A 16,575-nucleotide genomic window follows, 5' to 3' on the forward strand; every position below is an offset into this window, starting at 1 on the left:
TTACTAGAGAAATCAAATTTAAATTCACCCTACCATTTCAGATGTTACGGGATTATTATTGGCAATCGTCTGTCTAAAGAGCTGACGGACTGCACCCAAGCAGCATGTCACTTCTGTATTGAACATCATCTGTTGTGACAGTGGAGGCTGATTGGTGAGTGACAGTCCCTTCCACAGCTGGCACAGATTGATAAAGGTGGCATGAAGTCAACTGACATTTCTTTGCTCTGGCAAGTTCTCTTTTCTGTCATCTGGTCATTTTTTTTTGTCCTCTGAGTTTTCCATACCCTTCCTGATTGCGTGCCTCCAGGTACTGAAGACAGCACCGAGACCATATCTGGACTCGGATCCCAGCCAACTTGAAGTCTTACTTGCAAACATCCTTGCATCGTAGACATGGGTGACCTGTTGGTCTCATGCCAATAGCAAGCTCGCTATAGAGCGATGAGGATTCACCTATCATCCATTTGACTCATGTGACCTACCCAACAGGGTTGCCACTAACTGGAGAAGGCAAAGGTGCAGGGAGTTCCTGCACACTTGTGTACTTTCATATTCTGCAGACTGCTGTGCTAGGAAATGTTCAGTATTCATCTAAGGCAGAGAATATGGAAACTGTTTCGCCACTATTCTTGGCTTGTATGAGTTGTCCGTATCTCGCTGTTGTAAAGGAGACTGGGAACACAAGGCTAGTGCACATGGAGCTCTGTATTTTCAGTTAGTTTGCTTTGGGTCCAACTTCACGACTCACTTGCCACTAGCTCTGGCATATAGGTCGACACTCCCCTCATTTGAGTCACCATAAGTGTGCAGTACCAGCTTGGATAAAAATGTGCCAAAGAGAGTTGGCACCAGGATGCAGCCCTGCTTTACCCCGTTGCTGATCTTGAAAGACTGTGATGATGCTCCATTGTAATTGATGAAACTGCGCACATTCTCGTGGAAAGATGAAACAAAGCCCAGGAGGCCAGGCAGGCAGCCTATTTTCCACAGCAATTTAAAGAACCCACTTCTGCTGACAAAGCTGAAGGCCTTGGTGAGGTCTATGATAGCAGTGTGGAGTGGTCTGCTCTGCTGTTGGCAGTTCTCCTGTAACTGCTGAAGTGAGAAAATAATGTAAACTGTTGAACTGCCAGCTCTGAAGTTGCACTGAGACTCAGGGCGGGTGCCAGGATCTGCAGTCTGGTCAGAGAAATCTGAGCTAAGACCTTCCCGACAATAATTAACAAGGAGATTCATCAGTAATCATTGCAGTCACTGTGATCCCCTTTGCTTTTGTACAAGGTGACTATTTTTGCACCAAGTCCATCTTGATTGGGTGATGATCATCCCTTTCATTGTCTTCAAGGAGCCTGATTTTGTTGCTGCTGAGCCTGCCACTTTCTTGATTTTTTAATACACCCCTGGATTCAGCAGCAGATTGAGTGCTATTTATCTGTTGTGTAGTTAAATGGCACTTAGCTGTCCAACAAAGTTGTGTCAGTGTTAACTGACAGTTAATATATATCTGTGCATTGCAGAACATAATGCAATTTTGAATAATTTTTTAAACTCCCTTCTACTTTAATTGGGGAAATTTATGACAATCTATATTCTGAAATGAAGGTTCAGCGAATTGTGAAGTTCACTGCATAAAAACAATACAATATTTTATTTGTGCCATGCAGTTAACTGCATTACACTGGAGGGGTGAAATGGCAACATTTAGGAAGATGCAGCATTGGGAAAACCAATGTATTATCATCAAGTGTATTATTGCAGAATCTTGTCAATGATTACATTTGATAATATAGTCAGAGCATTATGTCTAATACATTTTTAAACATTCTCCCATTTGTTAAATGATTGAAGGTAGCCTTAATAGTAAATACATCTTTCAACTTAAAATAGTTTCTCACTCAGATAAATTCGAGGTGTTTTAGATTTGACTCACGATGCACCTTGGCCGATGGCAGCAGATGAAATGATAGATCAGGATTAACAGTCCATTTGCACGTGAGTCTGGCATTGAGCCACAGACTGAATTAGAATACTACAATGAACTGCAGTCAAGATGCATTTGAAATGCAGTAGCACTACTTTGTGGTTAGTTTAACAAAATTACAATCCTCAATCTCGGTGGGGTTGGGGGAAGGGTGGGAATAACATTTAATAGACAGAAAGTGCCTCACAGTTTGAACATTCCTGACCTATTCCAAGAATTGGTAGATATGCATGTGGTGCAGTGCACTTTTTGGCTTCACAAGGGAAAACAACTTCTGAGTAGAAATTGGGAGGAGACTTAAGGAAGGTAACTGAAGGGGTGAGTTTTGGGAAGGCTTTTGAAGCTGAGGGAAATGTCTGATGTGGAGATGCCTGCATTAGACTGGGGTGGGCATTGTAAGGAGTCTCGCAACACCAGGTTAAAGTACAAGTTTATTTGGAATCACGAGCTTTCGGGGTTCTGCAGATGATTCACTCAACTGATGAAGGAGCAGCGCTCCGAAGGCTCATGATTCCAAATAAACCTGTTAGACTTTAACCTGGTGTTGTGAGACTTCTTGCTTGGAGAAATGGAGCAAAGTTTGGGTGGGAGATTTCTAAAGTGTAGAAACCTTGTGGCTGGAAACTGTGACACTGAAATTGGCACAGGGAGAAAAGTCCAGGCTCGGAAGAGCAGAGGATAAGACATTGGGAGGGAGGAGATTTGTAGGGATTTGGTCACATTGAGCTTGGTAAATGAATAGGAAGATTTTAATATCGGTAAGCTGAGAGATGGGGATCCAGTGGTGAGATGGTCAGCAAGGACTAGGCAGTTAGGTGAGTGTGACAGGTACAAAATAAGGATGTGAGTGGCAGGGTTTTGCCACAATTGGAGTAGAGGTGAATAAGTGTCTTGTAGAAACCCAGTCAGGAAGTATGGAAGCTGTACAGTTAGAGTGGATAATCATGGGTCACAGCTGAAGAAGTGGCTTGGTACCAGTACAAAAAAATTTGTTCTTCAGCACGTCCACTAGTTCATAGAGCTCACCATTGAGTCAACATCTAGATTGCTGAGCGTGCTTTTAAACAGAGAGGAAAACTAACACTGATTCCATAAACCTCCTCATCTTCTTGGTGTTCTGTTGATAAAATGTTTATGCAAGACGCTGAACCACACAGTGTGCACAACGATATCAGCTGGTTGCTGGCAATATTATGCTGTGATGTTGTCTCAACATCACCAGTAATCATCAATGAGCAAGTATAAAGGGTAAAGTCGAGCATCATTTTACTGAGGACATACGATGCTAGATGAAGACTCTGACAGCACACATTCATAACATTGACATTTCAAAGCGACAACCTTACTCATTAATAACACATCTAAAAGAAATCATCCTGAATAACACATCGGGCAGAATTTAATACCATCCCCCTTGATGAGTTTGGTGGCAGTGAGCATTGAAGAAGGCTGGTAGAGATCCAGTAGCCTTGCCATCTTTGCCCTGATTAAGTCCAGGGTGGAAAGTTTGTGGATGATCCTGTCGCCAATTGAGGTACTAAAATGGACAATTAATGCCCACTTATGGGCCTCATACAACCACTGCTCCTGGCATTCATCTAGTGGCACACAGGGAACTTGCCATGTGGGAAACCCAAAAAGCAAACACTGTCAATTTACTTGCAGGTGTCCAGGGGGTTCCTCTGTTCAAAGGCATTCTGTGCATTTCTCAAGGGACATGGCATCGGGAAGGAGGGGGGCCCACTGTGTGCCAACTTCTTGCACCGGCTGCCGATTACTCTCCCCAGCGTAGTCCCCCACCATGTGAGTACCTCCTGCCATCAATTACCTGTGGCATGCTTCCCTGAGAGATGGGTTCTAGCTAAATGGTATTGCCTCTGATAGACCTTACTGAGAATAGGCAATGTGGGGAAAGTGCACGTGTAATTCAATGCAACAGCGTGTACAGAAAGTAAAATAAAGACAAGGAAGAAGACAATAATAAGTAATAAATCTTTTTGTTATTTTGTGTAAAATTGCCAATAATATTTAAAATGTCAAGGAAGGTGGCTCTGTGCCTATGAGAGAATATTTTGAATACCGGGGAGGTGGTATGACAGAATTTATGACTGATCACAACATCTGAAGGGACAGCATGTGACCTTTTCTGGTGGTGTTAGTGATGTTATGTAGGCTAAGTTAATTAATTTTAATATTGAATTTCCCTGAGGTACCAGTCGTATGAAAGAACAAGACAAATCTCAGGTGTAGAAGTTGCTATCCAATTTATTCCATAATAGTGCTGAGTGCTGTTTAAACTCACCACTGTTCTTACTGTGACATTCAAGCCAATAAAAATGGTAACAGTTGATTTTTCAGAGCTACAAGGTACAGATTATATTTGCTCAAACTTTATTTCGGTGATTAATGACATTTTCATGGTTTGTGGCATCTTCCAAACTCTCTCGAGAATGTTTCAACCTTGTAACATATGTCAGGGGCATCTGTCTGTGATGGGACATCTTACCCTCCGTAGAGTTTCTGTCTCTCTGTCTTTATTTCATTTGATTTGTGTTCATAATGCATCGCTTAAACCATGTAAAATTCTAACTTAATTAATGTAACACCAATGCTTTGATTAATCATATAGCTCCAAATTGAATAATAACCTGAAGTTTAAATAAGTTTGTGGGTTGGAATCTATTTATGCATATTCTTGTGATTGATTTGCAGGAGAATATATTGAAGGACTGACTGAACAAGACCTACTCCTAATCCACTCATGTAGGCAGTGGACTACAGTGACTGCACACAGTTTAGAGGAGGGCCATTATGTGATTGGACCGAAAATTGACATCCCTCTGCAATACCTTGGTAAGAGAAACAAGAAGATGAAAAGATTGAGATTGTTTGTTTGTTTGTTTGTTTGTTTGTTTGTTTCCAAATTTGGATTGTGTACAGGGAACCTAGAACTCACTTTCATTTGCAGTACCCAACTGAACATAATTTGATGCCTTGTCATGTGCAGTTGGAAGGTAGTACAGAGAAAGTAGGGCAACTTCATTTTATGAACCATAGGCCATGTTTCAGCCAAATATTCACAGTTAAAACACCAAGAGGAAAATGTAGCCTGATGGCCATTGATTTGAGTGGGTACAATGTAGAAAAACCTATGCTGTCAAAGTGAAAAAATAATCAGATATTGAAAGGGAAATAGAAAGTTGAATGCCCAGCTGAACAGTACCTTAAAAATTGTAATTATTTACCCAGGCTAAAGGTGTGACATTGTGCTCAAACATATTCTGAAAAACCTAAACTCTGTAATCACACAGTCAGATCTAGGATGCAGTTTAATCTGTGCAAGTGGTGTTAATGTTTGTAAATCCCTAACAACGCTTCACTGGATCACATCATCACTCAGTTCTAACTTGTTTCTTACTGAGTTAGTGAGGATATTTTTGGAGAAAAGAGGCAATGAGCCCTTCCTTTTCTGTTTAATTCAACATATACAGGATTCAGCAAAGGACTATCTACTAATTGTAGCAATTGTGATAAAAAGTAAGAGTGACTGATAGTTTTAAACATATTGTGATATTATGAGATTTAAAACTATTCTTTCTGAGCTTAGCTCCATACTGAATGGAGTTGTTTTCTATAAATGCTGACTTGGAATGTTAATGTGCTTTACACTCAAGATGCGTGGGAGTAATGTGTTTATAGTGAGTGCCTGGTTCTTGGCAAAATCAGGTATTCAGTACAGTCATCATGGAGATAGCCTACTCTTGTTTTTACTATGTTTAAGAGCTATTTGATTCCCTGCATTTTAGTTTATTTTTAATAAAACATGTCACAAATTGTTTACCAGAACTAAGCTGCTTTGCAGTTCAGCCCTCTGCTATAAGCCCATTATGTGCAATTACAAAGTGAAGCAAGATCACAGCCCAACCTTTAGCTTCTGAATCGGATATGCTGAGTTAGGAAATGTTCCCAACACTGCAAACCGGACTTGGGGAAAGTGCCCTGAATGGTTGGAATTTTGTTTCTTGGGTGGGGTGGGTACGCACTGGAGGCAGCCTCAGGAATAGTGCAGCAGCAGTCACAGGAGCTGCTGGGTGCTGAGGCAGGCTACTTAAAAACTAGTCTCTGGTACTTCTTCTCAATTGCAATAAAAACAATAAATAAAAAACAATCCTTTAGCCCTTGCTCCTCCCTCACACAATCCTCAGGCCAATCCATGCCACGTCATACCCTACCCACTGTCATGGCCCCTCATATCTCCCGTTCCCCTCTTCTCACCCCGTGGCCCTTTATAGCCCCAATGCCAACTTAGTGCCGTCTCATGCTCTCCAGCCGTCAACCTTTCTTTGCCCTTACACCATGTCAACTCACTCAGTATCCACCATGGTAGACCTCAGGAGCCATGCTGAGATGAAATGATATAAAGTGATGAGCATCTACTACAGATTTCATTACTTTTTAAAAAAATTGATAAAACCCCAAACAGTTCATTTAATCCCTCATAAGAAACAAATATTTGTTTTCATAGCCCCACATCAAACTCAGCTGATCCCATTACGATCACTTGGAGCTGTCAATAAAACTGTGATCTTATAGCCCTCCTCCTAGCTGTGATGATAGATGAAGCAGTGAAGTAGAAATAATAGTGTCATGATGGCAGTCTCAGCTTCTGTCCACAGACATACTACAAATACAATAACAGATTACATTTTTTTTTACAAATTCAGGCCTTTCTTTGTTTCAAAACAAGAGCAGGGGATTTAAATGACATGACAGCTTGACGGTTGCATAGAACTTATCCATTTTTTATGCACAACGTGTTTAATCTTAACAATTTCAATAGTATACCTTTCTTTGCCCAAACAGTTACCTGACCTCTCTGAAGAGGTTTAGGCATTTCAGTCAAATTTGTAAAGCCCACAAGCTGTGTTTCATAAATCTGGGGACTCAAAATTGCTTCTGTTTGAAGGCAATTGTGCCTTTGATGTGCCACACCCTCTGTAAACCGTGGGTGTATGATATAGAATCATAGAACCCTACAGTGCAGAAGGAGGCCCTTTGGCCCATCGAGTCTGTACCGAACACAATCCCACCCAGGCCCGACCCCCATATCCCTACATATTTTACCCACTAATCCCTCTAACCTACGCATCCCTGGACACTAAGGGGCAATTTCTTAGCATGGCCAATCAACCTAACCCTTTGGATATACATCTTGCAATGTTTCCTTCTCCCCACTAAAAATAGTGGGTGCCCATTACAAGGGTGGTACTTATGGATTCCAGCTTTGTGAAAATTTGGGTTGTGGTGTCTAAAGCATGAAATTATTATTAACTGAATTGGGGAAGTAGTGACAGTGGTATTGTCAGTGGATTAGTAATCCAGAGACCCAGGGTAATGCTCTGGTGATCCGGATTCGAATTCTACCACAATAAATTCAATAACCATCTGGAATTACAAGTCTAACGGTGACCGTTGTCGATTGTTGTAAAAACCCATCTGGTTCACTAATGTCCTTTAGGGAAGGAAATCTGTCATTCTTACCTGGTCTGGCCTACATGTGACTGCAGATCCACACAATGTGGTTAACTCTTAAATGCCCTCTGAAATGGTCTAGCAAACCATTCAGTTTAAGGGCAATTAGGGAAGGGCAATAAATGCTGTCCCAGCCAGCGATGCCAAAATCCAATGAATAAAGGAAAAGTTTCACTCACAGGACTGGGTATCCAATGAGGGATTGGGGGCTACTTCTGGGTACCAAGCCCACGTGGTGTGCCTTAGGTGCTTCCACAGGAAAGTTCAAATTATTAGTCAAAATATCAAGGTGTGTTATGCTTCCAATCAGCAACAGCAAATGGGTTCTTGATACTGGAGGCTAATGGGAGGCTCTCCAGCACCAAAATGAGTTTGGAACTGCCAATCTAAACAAAGGACAAGTGATGTAGGTTCATTTTGACGTTGTAAAAAGCCACAGCCACCTGGCCATGATCCTGAGGTGGGAGGGGACAATCTTTCCAAGATACTGCCATGATGGGTCTGGGGTGGGATGGGGATCCCTCCTTGGCATCTTTGGGCTCTCCCCATCCCCACCACCCTTGCCCTGACCCTGCCTTGGTCCAGGCCAATGTCAGCTTACCTGCATTACTGACTGGAAATTCCAGATGGCATGGAGATGGGACTAATTCACAATAATTAGCACCAATTGGCTGCCCTGTTGCTTCCAGGCATCAAGGCCAACAGTGCCAAATTGAGTGCCCACCTGTCTCTGATCTGAACCCCAACCTGTTTTAAAAATCTATCCCGTAAGGTCTAATTTTGGCAGATCAGTAGCTCTATTATTCTGTGTTGTAATTATAGCACATTCTAACCAAGAAGCGGGGCCAACAGCCATGGAGAATGTATTATCCTTTTAAACAATTTGGTTCTGTTGTCATGTGCTTGTATGCTTTTGCAAAGTATTTTTTTCCCTTCTGCATTATTAAAAGGAACTTCTACATTCCTTTCCTGATCTTAATTCCTCCTCGTGTTATCTCACTTGTTCTTATAGTTTTCAACTTTAGGCTTTGCCAGATCGCTATCCAATTTACAAAGTGATAGCGGGAATTCTGAGTGTTGCACATTTGCTTTGAGATCAACTTGGATGAATCAGTACAATATGACTGAAAATGATGTTCTCCGAGCAGGGGTGCTCAGGTTAACATAGGCACTCATGCTGCATGTACTCTGCAGTGAATGGGAACCCATCTTGTGATAATTAACACTCTGTCCCTGCTCTGTGTTGCAGGTCAGCAACGTATGCCTGGAGGGAAATGATGTAGTTGCACTCATGGCAATGGCCACGCCACACACTAACCTGTATGTTCTCCCTGCCTGCCTTGCTCATGAAGCCAGTGGCAGGCAACCTAATCAGGTGACGAAAGAAACCACAGATTGTGTTGTGTTGCCAGCACCCACAAGCGGGGGTACTGGTCCAAGTGAGGGATGGGTGGAGGGGGTTGATGCTGAGGTAGATGCAAGCAATGACATATCTCTATCAATTGTCTCTCTCTAACCCTTGCTGTGTGGAATGGATCTCCGTCTTGCTGATCGAGAGCTGGCCATCATGGTGATGGCTGAGGAGGAGGAAGCGGCTCAGAAGGTGGAGGGCATAGGGAGGCCAGGAGCAGCTAATGGCAGTCCCTCAGGAAGGAGGGCAGGGGGCTGTTGCAGATGGCAATGAGGTGGGAGAGCAGTCTCCTAAAGGGTGGCCAGGAGACGGAGGATGCGAAGGCCTCGGCAGTACCAGACCAGAACATTATTCAAGGGGCTGTCGGAGGTCATGTGCCATCGCCAGCTCTGCCTTTCCAAGGATATGGTCCAGCAACTGAGGGCAGGGGAGGCCACCCGCTGTCAGTGGAAGTTAACGTCATGCCGGCACTGAATTTCTATGCAGCAGGGTTGTTCCAGTCACCCAGTGGTGACCTTTATGGGTTCTCACAGGCCTCAGCCCACAGATGTGTTCACTAGGTGACAGACCAATACATCCATTTTGATATTAGTCAGGGTCAGCAGGAGGCCTGGGCTGCAGGCATTGCTGAGATGCCCCATGTGCAAGGAGTGGGCAGTGGATGGGACACCGCCCTGCGGTTCCTGTGGGTAAGAGGCAGCCATTTATTAACAGAAGGGGGTTCCATTCCATCAACATCCAAATCGTATGCGATCACTGGAATTTCATCATACGGGTCTGTGCATGCCGACCATGATGGCTTTGTGCTGAGGCAGTCAGACATCCCTGGACTCTTTGAAGATAGCTCAGGCTGCCAGGATGGCTCGTGGGGGACAATGCCTACCCGCTGAGGTCATGGCTGATGAACCAGTGTGCAGGCCCGAGACCAAGGCAGAGGCCTACTACAATGAGGCCCACGCTGCCACCCGGTCCATAGTAGACCGTTACATAGGCCTGCTCAAGGTGTGGTTCCATTGCCTAGACTGCCCTGGGAGTGCCCTCCTGTATGATACTGTGCGGGCCTTCCGTATTATAATCACGTGCTGCATTCTGCATAACCTCACGCAGCAGAGTGGAGACCAGCTGGAGGAGGAGATCATCACCAGATGAGGAACTGGAGGGTGGGCAGTGATGGCAGGTGCCCAGCAGGGAAGGGCTGCAAGAGAGGCTCTGATAGCAGCCCTTTTCACCTAACTGGTGTCGAGCAGTGTGGGGGCTGCTCTGAACACTTCCACCACACCCTAGGAGGCACTACAGCCATCACCCACCCTGCCCCGCCCCCCCCACCCCTGACAACTCAACCCACGTGACTCTTTCCCTTCCCCATCCTCACTCAGCGCACCCCCCCCCCCCCCCCAGAACCATCACAACAGGTTAATGGACCTGGGCTGGCACTGGTAGTGAGTCTTTGGTGAAGGCTGCAGGGTGATGACAACTCGCTGTAAGGCACACTGGGATACTGTCCCAGTGCCACTCAAGTCTGACTTTCACCTGTCCTCCGAATGCACACTGCCACCTGGGCCCATGTGGCAGTAAGGGTTGGGAACACGAGCTTGCAGGGCAATAGGTCTAGGACTAGAGTGGGGGTGGGGGATGGGATGGAAAACAGGGGGTGGTGTGTGACTAAGGGTAGATGTTGAAAGGATGTTTCCCTTAATGGAGGACTCAAGAATTAGGGGGCACAGTTTCAAAAGAAAGATTTTCCTATTTAAGATGGAGCAGAGGAGGAATTTCTTCTTTTGAGAGTCATTAGTCTTCCGAATTCTCTTCCTCAGAGGGCAGTGGAGTCTGATCATTGAACATATACATATAGCTGAGTTAGACAGATTTCTGATTGTGGCCTTTCCTGTCTGTTTTCATCAATCAGATCAGCCATGATCTTATTGAATGGTGGAGCAGGCTCAGTGAGTTGAATGGCCTACTCTTGCACCTATTTCGAAGGATTTTGAGGTTTTATGGATACAGAAAAAGCAGAGGGTATTAATCCAGCAATATATTGATGCAGTCGCCATTGATTCAGTCAATTTTGTTGGAGCTCAGTGATAACACTTTGAGTAATAACATCGGCTGGATTTTCCGACCTTGCCTGCCGACGGACTCTTCCAGTCCACCAAAGTTAGTGGATATTTGGGTGCTTGTGATGTCTGCTGCGGAGGAACTGCAATGGCGGAGGAGGAAAATAGATCTAATTATGACTTCAGTTGTGGCAGATTATTTTGACAAGTGTACACATAAACCTTAACTGGCAACGCAAGAGCACTTTGACAGCATGGTTTCATAATAATGGATTGTGTATCCCATGATCTTAAATAAAATTGGGAGTAATTAGATCACAAATGTTATCACTGTTAGCTGTTGCAAAGTTTACCTAGTCAAACTCCTGGTGTGACCACTTTTGGATTGGATCAGTTTTTTCTTATCGACTGTTGTGGTCATAATGCAGACTTAAGTCTAATTTAATACAAGAAGTTAAAACTGGGACTGATATTATAGGTGATCTCGGCACACAGAAGTCACAAGTTCTATGGTTTTGTCTCTGGTACAAATGCGGTAGGGAGCAACTTTCAGCTGCCTGTCATTAGATCCCCATTCCAAATCCTCAGAATGAGGCCATTTAAATATTCATGGTCGGAACATAAGTGTGGCTGTGACCCACAGAGGAAGAGGAACCTGCTGTTTTAAGACCAGGAGCCCAAAGACGCCCACTGGACTAAAGAAATGGGATTATATTTCTTAAATCCTTTTCGCTGGAGTGCAGTGTGAACTATTTCCGAATGATAGATAGTCCATCGTGGATCAGTTGTTGTTGTCATCTCCATGTGCAGTTGCACAACAGATTCTATACCTGATTGCAACAAATAGAGGAACTAGGAGGGACACTATGGACTAAATTCCTGAGGAACATGAGGAAATTTGCTGGAAAATGCCCCTGATTGCCACAGTCACAAAGCCCGTGAAATATTTCCCGCTTCTACTTCCCTTGCTGCTGCCCGCACCCACAGTGACATTTTAATAATTTGGAGAAATCAGTGGAAACTAGGTGTAAATTACACCTTTCTGCTGCACACGTTCTCATTGTGCCTCCACTCTGATTTGAACAACTTCTGGCTTGTAGACTCTGGTTCTGATGTAGGTCATCTGGCAGGAACAATGGTTGGGAGTCACACACCTGTTTTGCAGACGGCCAATTTTACACAGACTTAGGTGGAGTGAGCTGAATCTATTGCAGTTCACAATAAAATGTAAGTGTTTGTCTGTTGGACTGATTGCTGCTGATACGTTAGGCAAAGCTTGCAGTTACCCACCAGCCCAACGCTTGTGTTATGAGCTTGGAGCATTTTCTTGAAATGAATTGTAAATTAAACTTCATTTGTTGTCCTAAATCTGTAGCATGATGAGTCGGCAAAGTTAATGTCTGAGATAATCCTGCAGGCACTGAGTAAGGTGAAAACAGAATGGGTCCAATGCTGAACGAAAGGTGAGCATCCAGTACATTGAATTACTGTTGACAGCATGGTACCCATGTATCTATGTCTCAGCACAAAAGCTACATTTGTTAGTTAGACCTACTGAGATTTTTTAGCATACAGAGAGCTAAAGCAAGAACGGTCAGTCTAGATTTCAGTTAGACTTTTTGGCAAAATTACTGTAAAAAAGAAGTTTAATCTGAAACCATGCACCTATCACTTTTGAATCACTGAACTGATTTGAAGCAGCCTTGGATAGGACTGACTTTTGAAGACAAAGGCCAAATGCACTGAATGTTGGTTTTATTTTATGACTGTATGCTGATTAATCATTTGAATATTTCCTGTCAGTGACTCAGCTGGAGTGCCCTTAATAACCTTCTTTGCTCAGGCTGCTTAGGTTTTGGTATATTTAGTTTTCAACTCTTTTAATATTTGAATCAAAGATCATTGTTACTCAGGGTTAGCTTTTGCAAATGCTTGCCAGAGCTGTCAATCATAATGACCTCAGTCTTGGACTATTCCACCCCTTTTCAAACATTCAGGGAATTGAGCTGCTAGTGTTGTCAAGTGGGTGGTCCCATGAGGATGTGCTGGCATTTAGTTATGATTTTTTGATTAAAAAGCTGGAAATGTCTTGGACATGAAGTGCATTTAAAATGTAGATTTTGGTGCGACTTTCTGCAGCCTTGTGCAACTGGCCTAAGATTACTGGCTATGCCGAAATTGATTGCACTGTGTAAAGGAAACAGGGAGGCATAGAAAACAGGACCCTGGCTGCTGTTGCAGAATTTCTGCTCAAAAATAACCTTGGCTACTTTCTGGGACAAGGTCACTGACTGTGAAGTGGTGGGTTTTTGGGAAGACGTAGAAAGACAATATAAATTGACATGAATTGAAGCAAGCAGAAATGTAGGGTGGAGTTCTCACAAGCTTCCACCAGCTGGTTAAATGTTGGGTGCAGAGGAAGAACATAGTAAGAAGTCCTGAAATAATTTTCAAACTGGCGTGACTTTATAATTAGATCATTCGCTGATGCCCATCATGGTGGGTCAGCAAATCCACTGGAGGCTGGCACAAATCTAATTTGCATGCTGTTAATGGGATACAGTTGAAGACGTGAACCCCCCACCCTTGCCCTTCGCCAGATCCTCCGTGATGCTGGTGGAAAAACATGTTGGTGCGAAATACGTTTGGAACAACATGGCATTAAGATGTCAGGACTCACCTGAACATTGCCTGGGGCTGCCTCTGAAGTTGGGGGTAGAAGCTGTTCGCAACCTTGGAAACCTGGAACACCACAGCAGTGGGTAGAGGTAGCATTTGCAAGTGGACCTCCAGAATTGGTGTCCTAGAGGGGGTCCATTTTCCAGTCTTAGAATGGTCCTGTAGATCCATCTTCATTTTCTTGAGGTCCATCTTTTTTCTTTCATAATAGGTCAGTGATGTTGAACGCCTTTGTAATGTGGTACGTGAACATGGCAACTGACTACACATGTCCAGACCACCCACCGTGGAATATAGTGTGAAACGTACTGGAATATTTGCATATTTTTCTGCCAGCCTCTGCAGTGGGAAACACTGTACATTCCCATCCCTGCCACGGCTCATAATCCCAAACTGGGAGAATTCCATTCTGTCGTGTTTGATAAGTCGTAAAGCTTAACTCTAAACTTTTGAGATCAATAACCAAAGGTTCAGAACTCTGACTCTAATGTGAGAGAATATTAATTAGTTATTGACATCTATGAATGATATGTAAACTAAGGCACTCAGAAAAGATATATGTGACTCCAACCAGAGCTTTTCCCAGCTATTATCATCATCTGTTTTCGCTTCCTAAATCAGCTTCTTTTATAATTGCCGTTGAACTTGAGTCTTTCTGTTATTGTACATGTGGAATCTTTTTAAAAACTCAAGGATTCTTTCTTTTGCATTTTGCCTGGTTAGCCATTACTTTCTGGCCTTTACAGCAGAGAGAAAGGGCAGAGACTGACAATAAATGATTTATGTTCCTTTTTTGCCTCTTGTGGAACTCTGAAAGTCGAATAAGGTGAAAGATCTTGCTTGAATTACTATCAGATATAAGAATGCGGAAGAAATAAGACAAGAGTGATACTGTCATACCAGGATACATAAAGACAGAGAGTAATACCCACGAGTCTCAATGGATATTATGTTTCACAACCAACTCAAATCTATCAATCTGAAAAATACTTGTGTTGGCAGCAGGTAGGCCTCTTCTAGACACTGGTTCAGCATGACGCCTTCCAATTGTTCTTTTTGAAAAGCACTGAGAAATCCCAATGCTAGTTTCCATCATTGCAGAAAAGACTCACTTTCTTTCTCTCCTTCCGGATATAGGCCTCTCACAAGGCCAGATCTACATTAGCGAAATATTGGAACTAGCCTAATGCCCTGAACAGGTTTGGATCATGTTTGGCAAAGTGCAGTTGGTGGAGCATAAATTTATTGTTGAAACTTTCTCGAAGTTTATCTGAATAAAGTGCACATATACCAGATGCACATGATGGCCCAACATTGGATATTGCCTGAGAGTGACTAAGATATCTGGGTGCTTTGGGCCCTCAAAGGCAGCAGCAGCTAAAGGGGCTGGAGAAACCAAAGCCTTGTGGAAGACAGGACTCTGAATTGCTGTTAAGTCCAAGGCCTCTGAAAGAGGAATTATAATATTTACCATTCTCACATTTCTGAGATTGAGGAAATAATTCTTGTTCCCCTGAAATTAAAAAGAAATCCTATATTTGCTCTCTTGTTAGTTTTAATATGCCTTCCTCTGTAAATAGGTTGGTGATCCTTTGCCAGGCTCGATATAAGCAGCAACCCAGGTAGGATTCTGAATGTCTTTGTATGTAAGATCAAAGCAAAATACTGCAGACGCTGGAATCTGAAATAAAAACAGAAAATGCTGGAAAATGTCAGCAGGTCTGACAGTATCTGTGGAGAGAGAATAGAGCCAAGGTTTCAAATCTGGATGACTCTTCTTCAGAGCCTTCCAGACTCAAAACATTGGCTCTGTTCTCTCTCCACAGATGCTGTCAGATCTGCTGAGATTTTCCAGCGTTTTCTGTTTTTGTTGTGACCTTTGCATGTAAGCCCAGGTGAGTTATTGCTTTTTGTACAAATCCAAGTTATGTTCACGATCATCATTTGAGAAAAAAATATAGACTTGCAATCCATCACTCTAGTTATTAGTGAGGTCATCCACTCAAAATAAGGGAGGCATGTAGATTGGCCACTGCATTTTTGGGGTATTTCAAATTCTGATGGCAGCTCAATAAAGCTCTCTAGAACTAGAACTGCTCTCTAGAACTGGTACATTAAGAGTTACAGTAGTACATGTAAAATTGAGTCTGTGCTATGTCAACACTTTATAACAAAGAATATCTTTTCAATTTTTTTGAACATTTGGGTTGCAACTAATAGATAATACGCATGTTTATAAAACTGTATAATTCAAATCACATATATGTCACTTTGACCTGTGCTGGCCCTGTGAATCTGCATGTAAGGGATTGCTCCGCATCACATAGAGCCCATTTACCATGAAGTGTTTTTTTGGGAGTGATTTCAATTTGCACACTTTCTTCAACCACATGAGCTTCATACTGAGTAGAGAATTTTTCCTCCTCTAAGGGCAGATTCTGAATTAGAAGGGCTTACCGTTAATCAGCTGTTTGGTACAAGTTCCTGGTGTGCTTTGTGCAGAGTACAGGCATTGCAGTTTGAGAAATATTTTTGATGTTTGGCATGTAGCTGTTTAAATGCTCACCAGTGAGAATCTTACTTCCCAATTTTTCACAAGATTTTGTGCTGCTTTATCATTCTCGTTGACAGCAAACGCGGGTGCAAAACTACCCCACTGCATGGTTTTGGAACAACTAAATATTTGGCACCAATACAGAAGGCCTCATAAGATATCTAGAGAAATTCTTCACATTAAATCATTTTTGACCTTGTATTTGAGAAGAATTTGGCTAATTCCCTTCTATGTTTGAGAACGTGTGATTACATGGGAACTTGGTTGTTGACCATTAAGATTCTATCCATGGTGTATGCAATTGACTGGTGTGAAATGATGCTCTAAAGATATTACCTTATTAGATTGATGCCTGACGCTT

At 42.9% G+C, this 16,575-nt stretch overlaps 1 protein-coding gene across 2 annotated transcripts in view; it reads left to right on the forward strand.

The window, feature by feature from the left end:
• Positions 1-16,575, forward strand: part of gareml (GRB2 associated, regulator of MAPK1-like) — a 163,688-nt gene that overhangs the window by 46,393 nt on the left and 100,720 nt on the right. For both annotated transcript variants that reach the window (XM_080193272.1, XM_080193273.1), the window contains exon 2: positions 4,697-4,837. In XM_080193272.1, coding sequence (XP_080049398.1) covers positions 4,697-4,837 — 141 coding nt within the window. The remainder of the gene's footprint in view (positions 1-4,696; positions 4,838-16,575) is intronic.

Source organism: Carcharhinus amblyrhynchos, chromosome 7, assembly GCF_965287045.1.
Source record: "Carcharhinus amblyrhynchos chromosome 7, sCarAmb.v2.hapA, whole genome shotgun sequence".
Taxonomy (NCBI): Eukaryota; Metazoa; Chordata; class Chondrichthyes; order Carcharhiniformes; family Carcharhinidae; genus Carcharhinus; species Carcharhinus amblyrhynchos.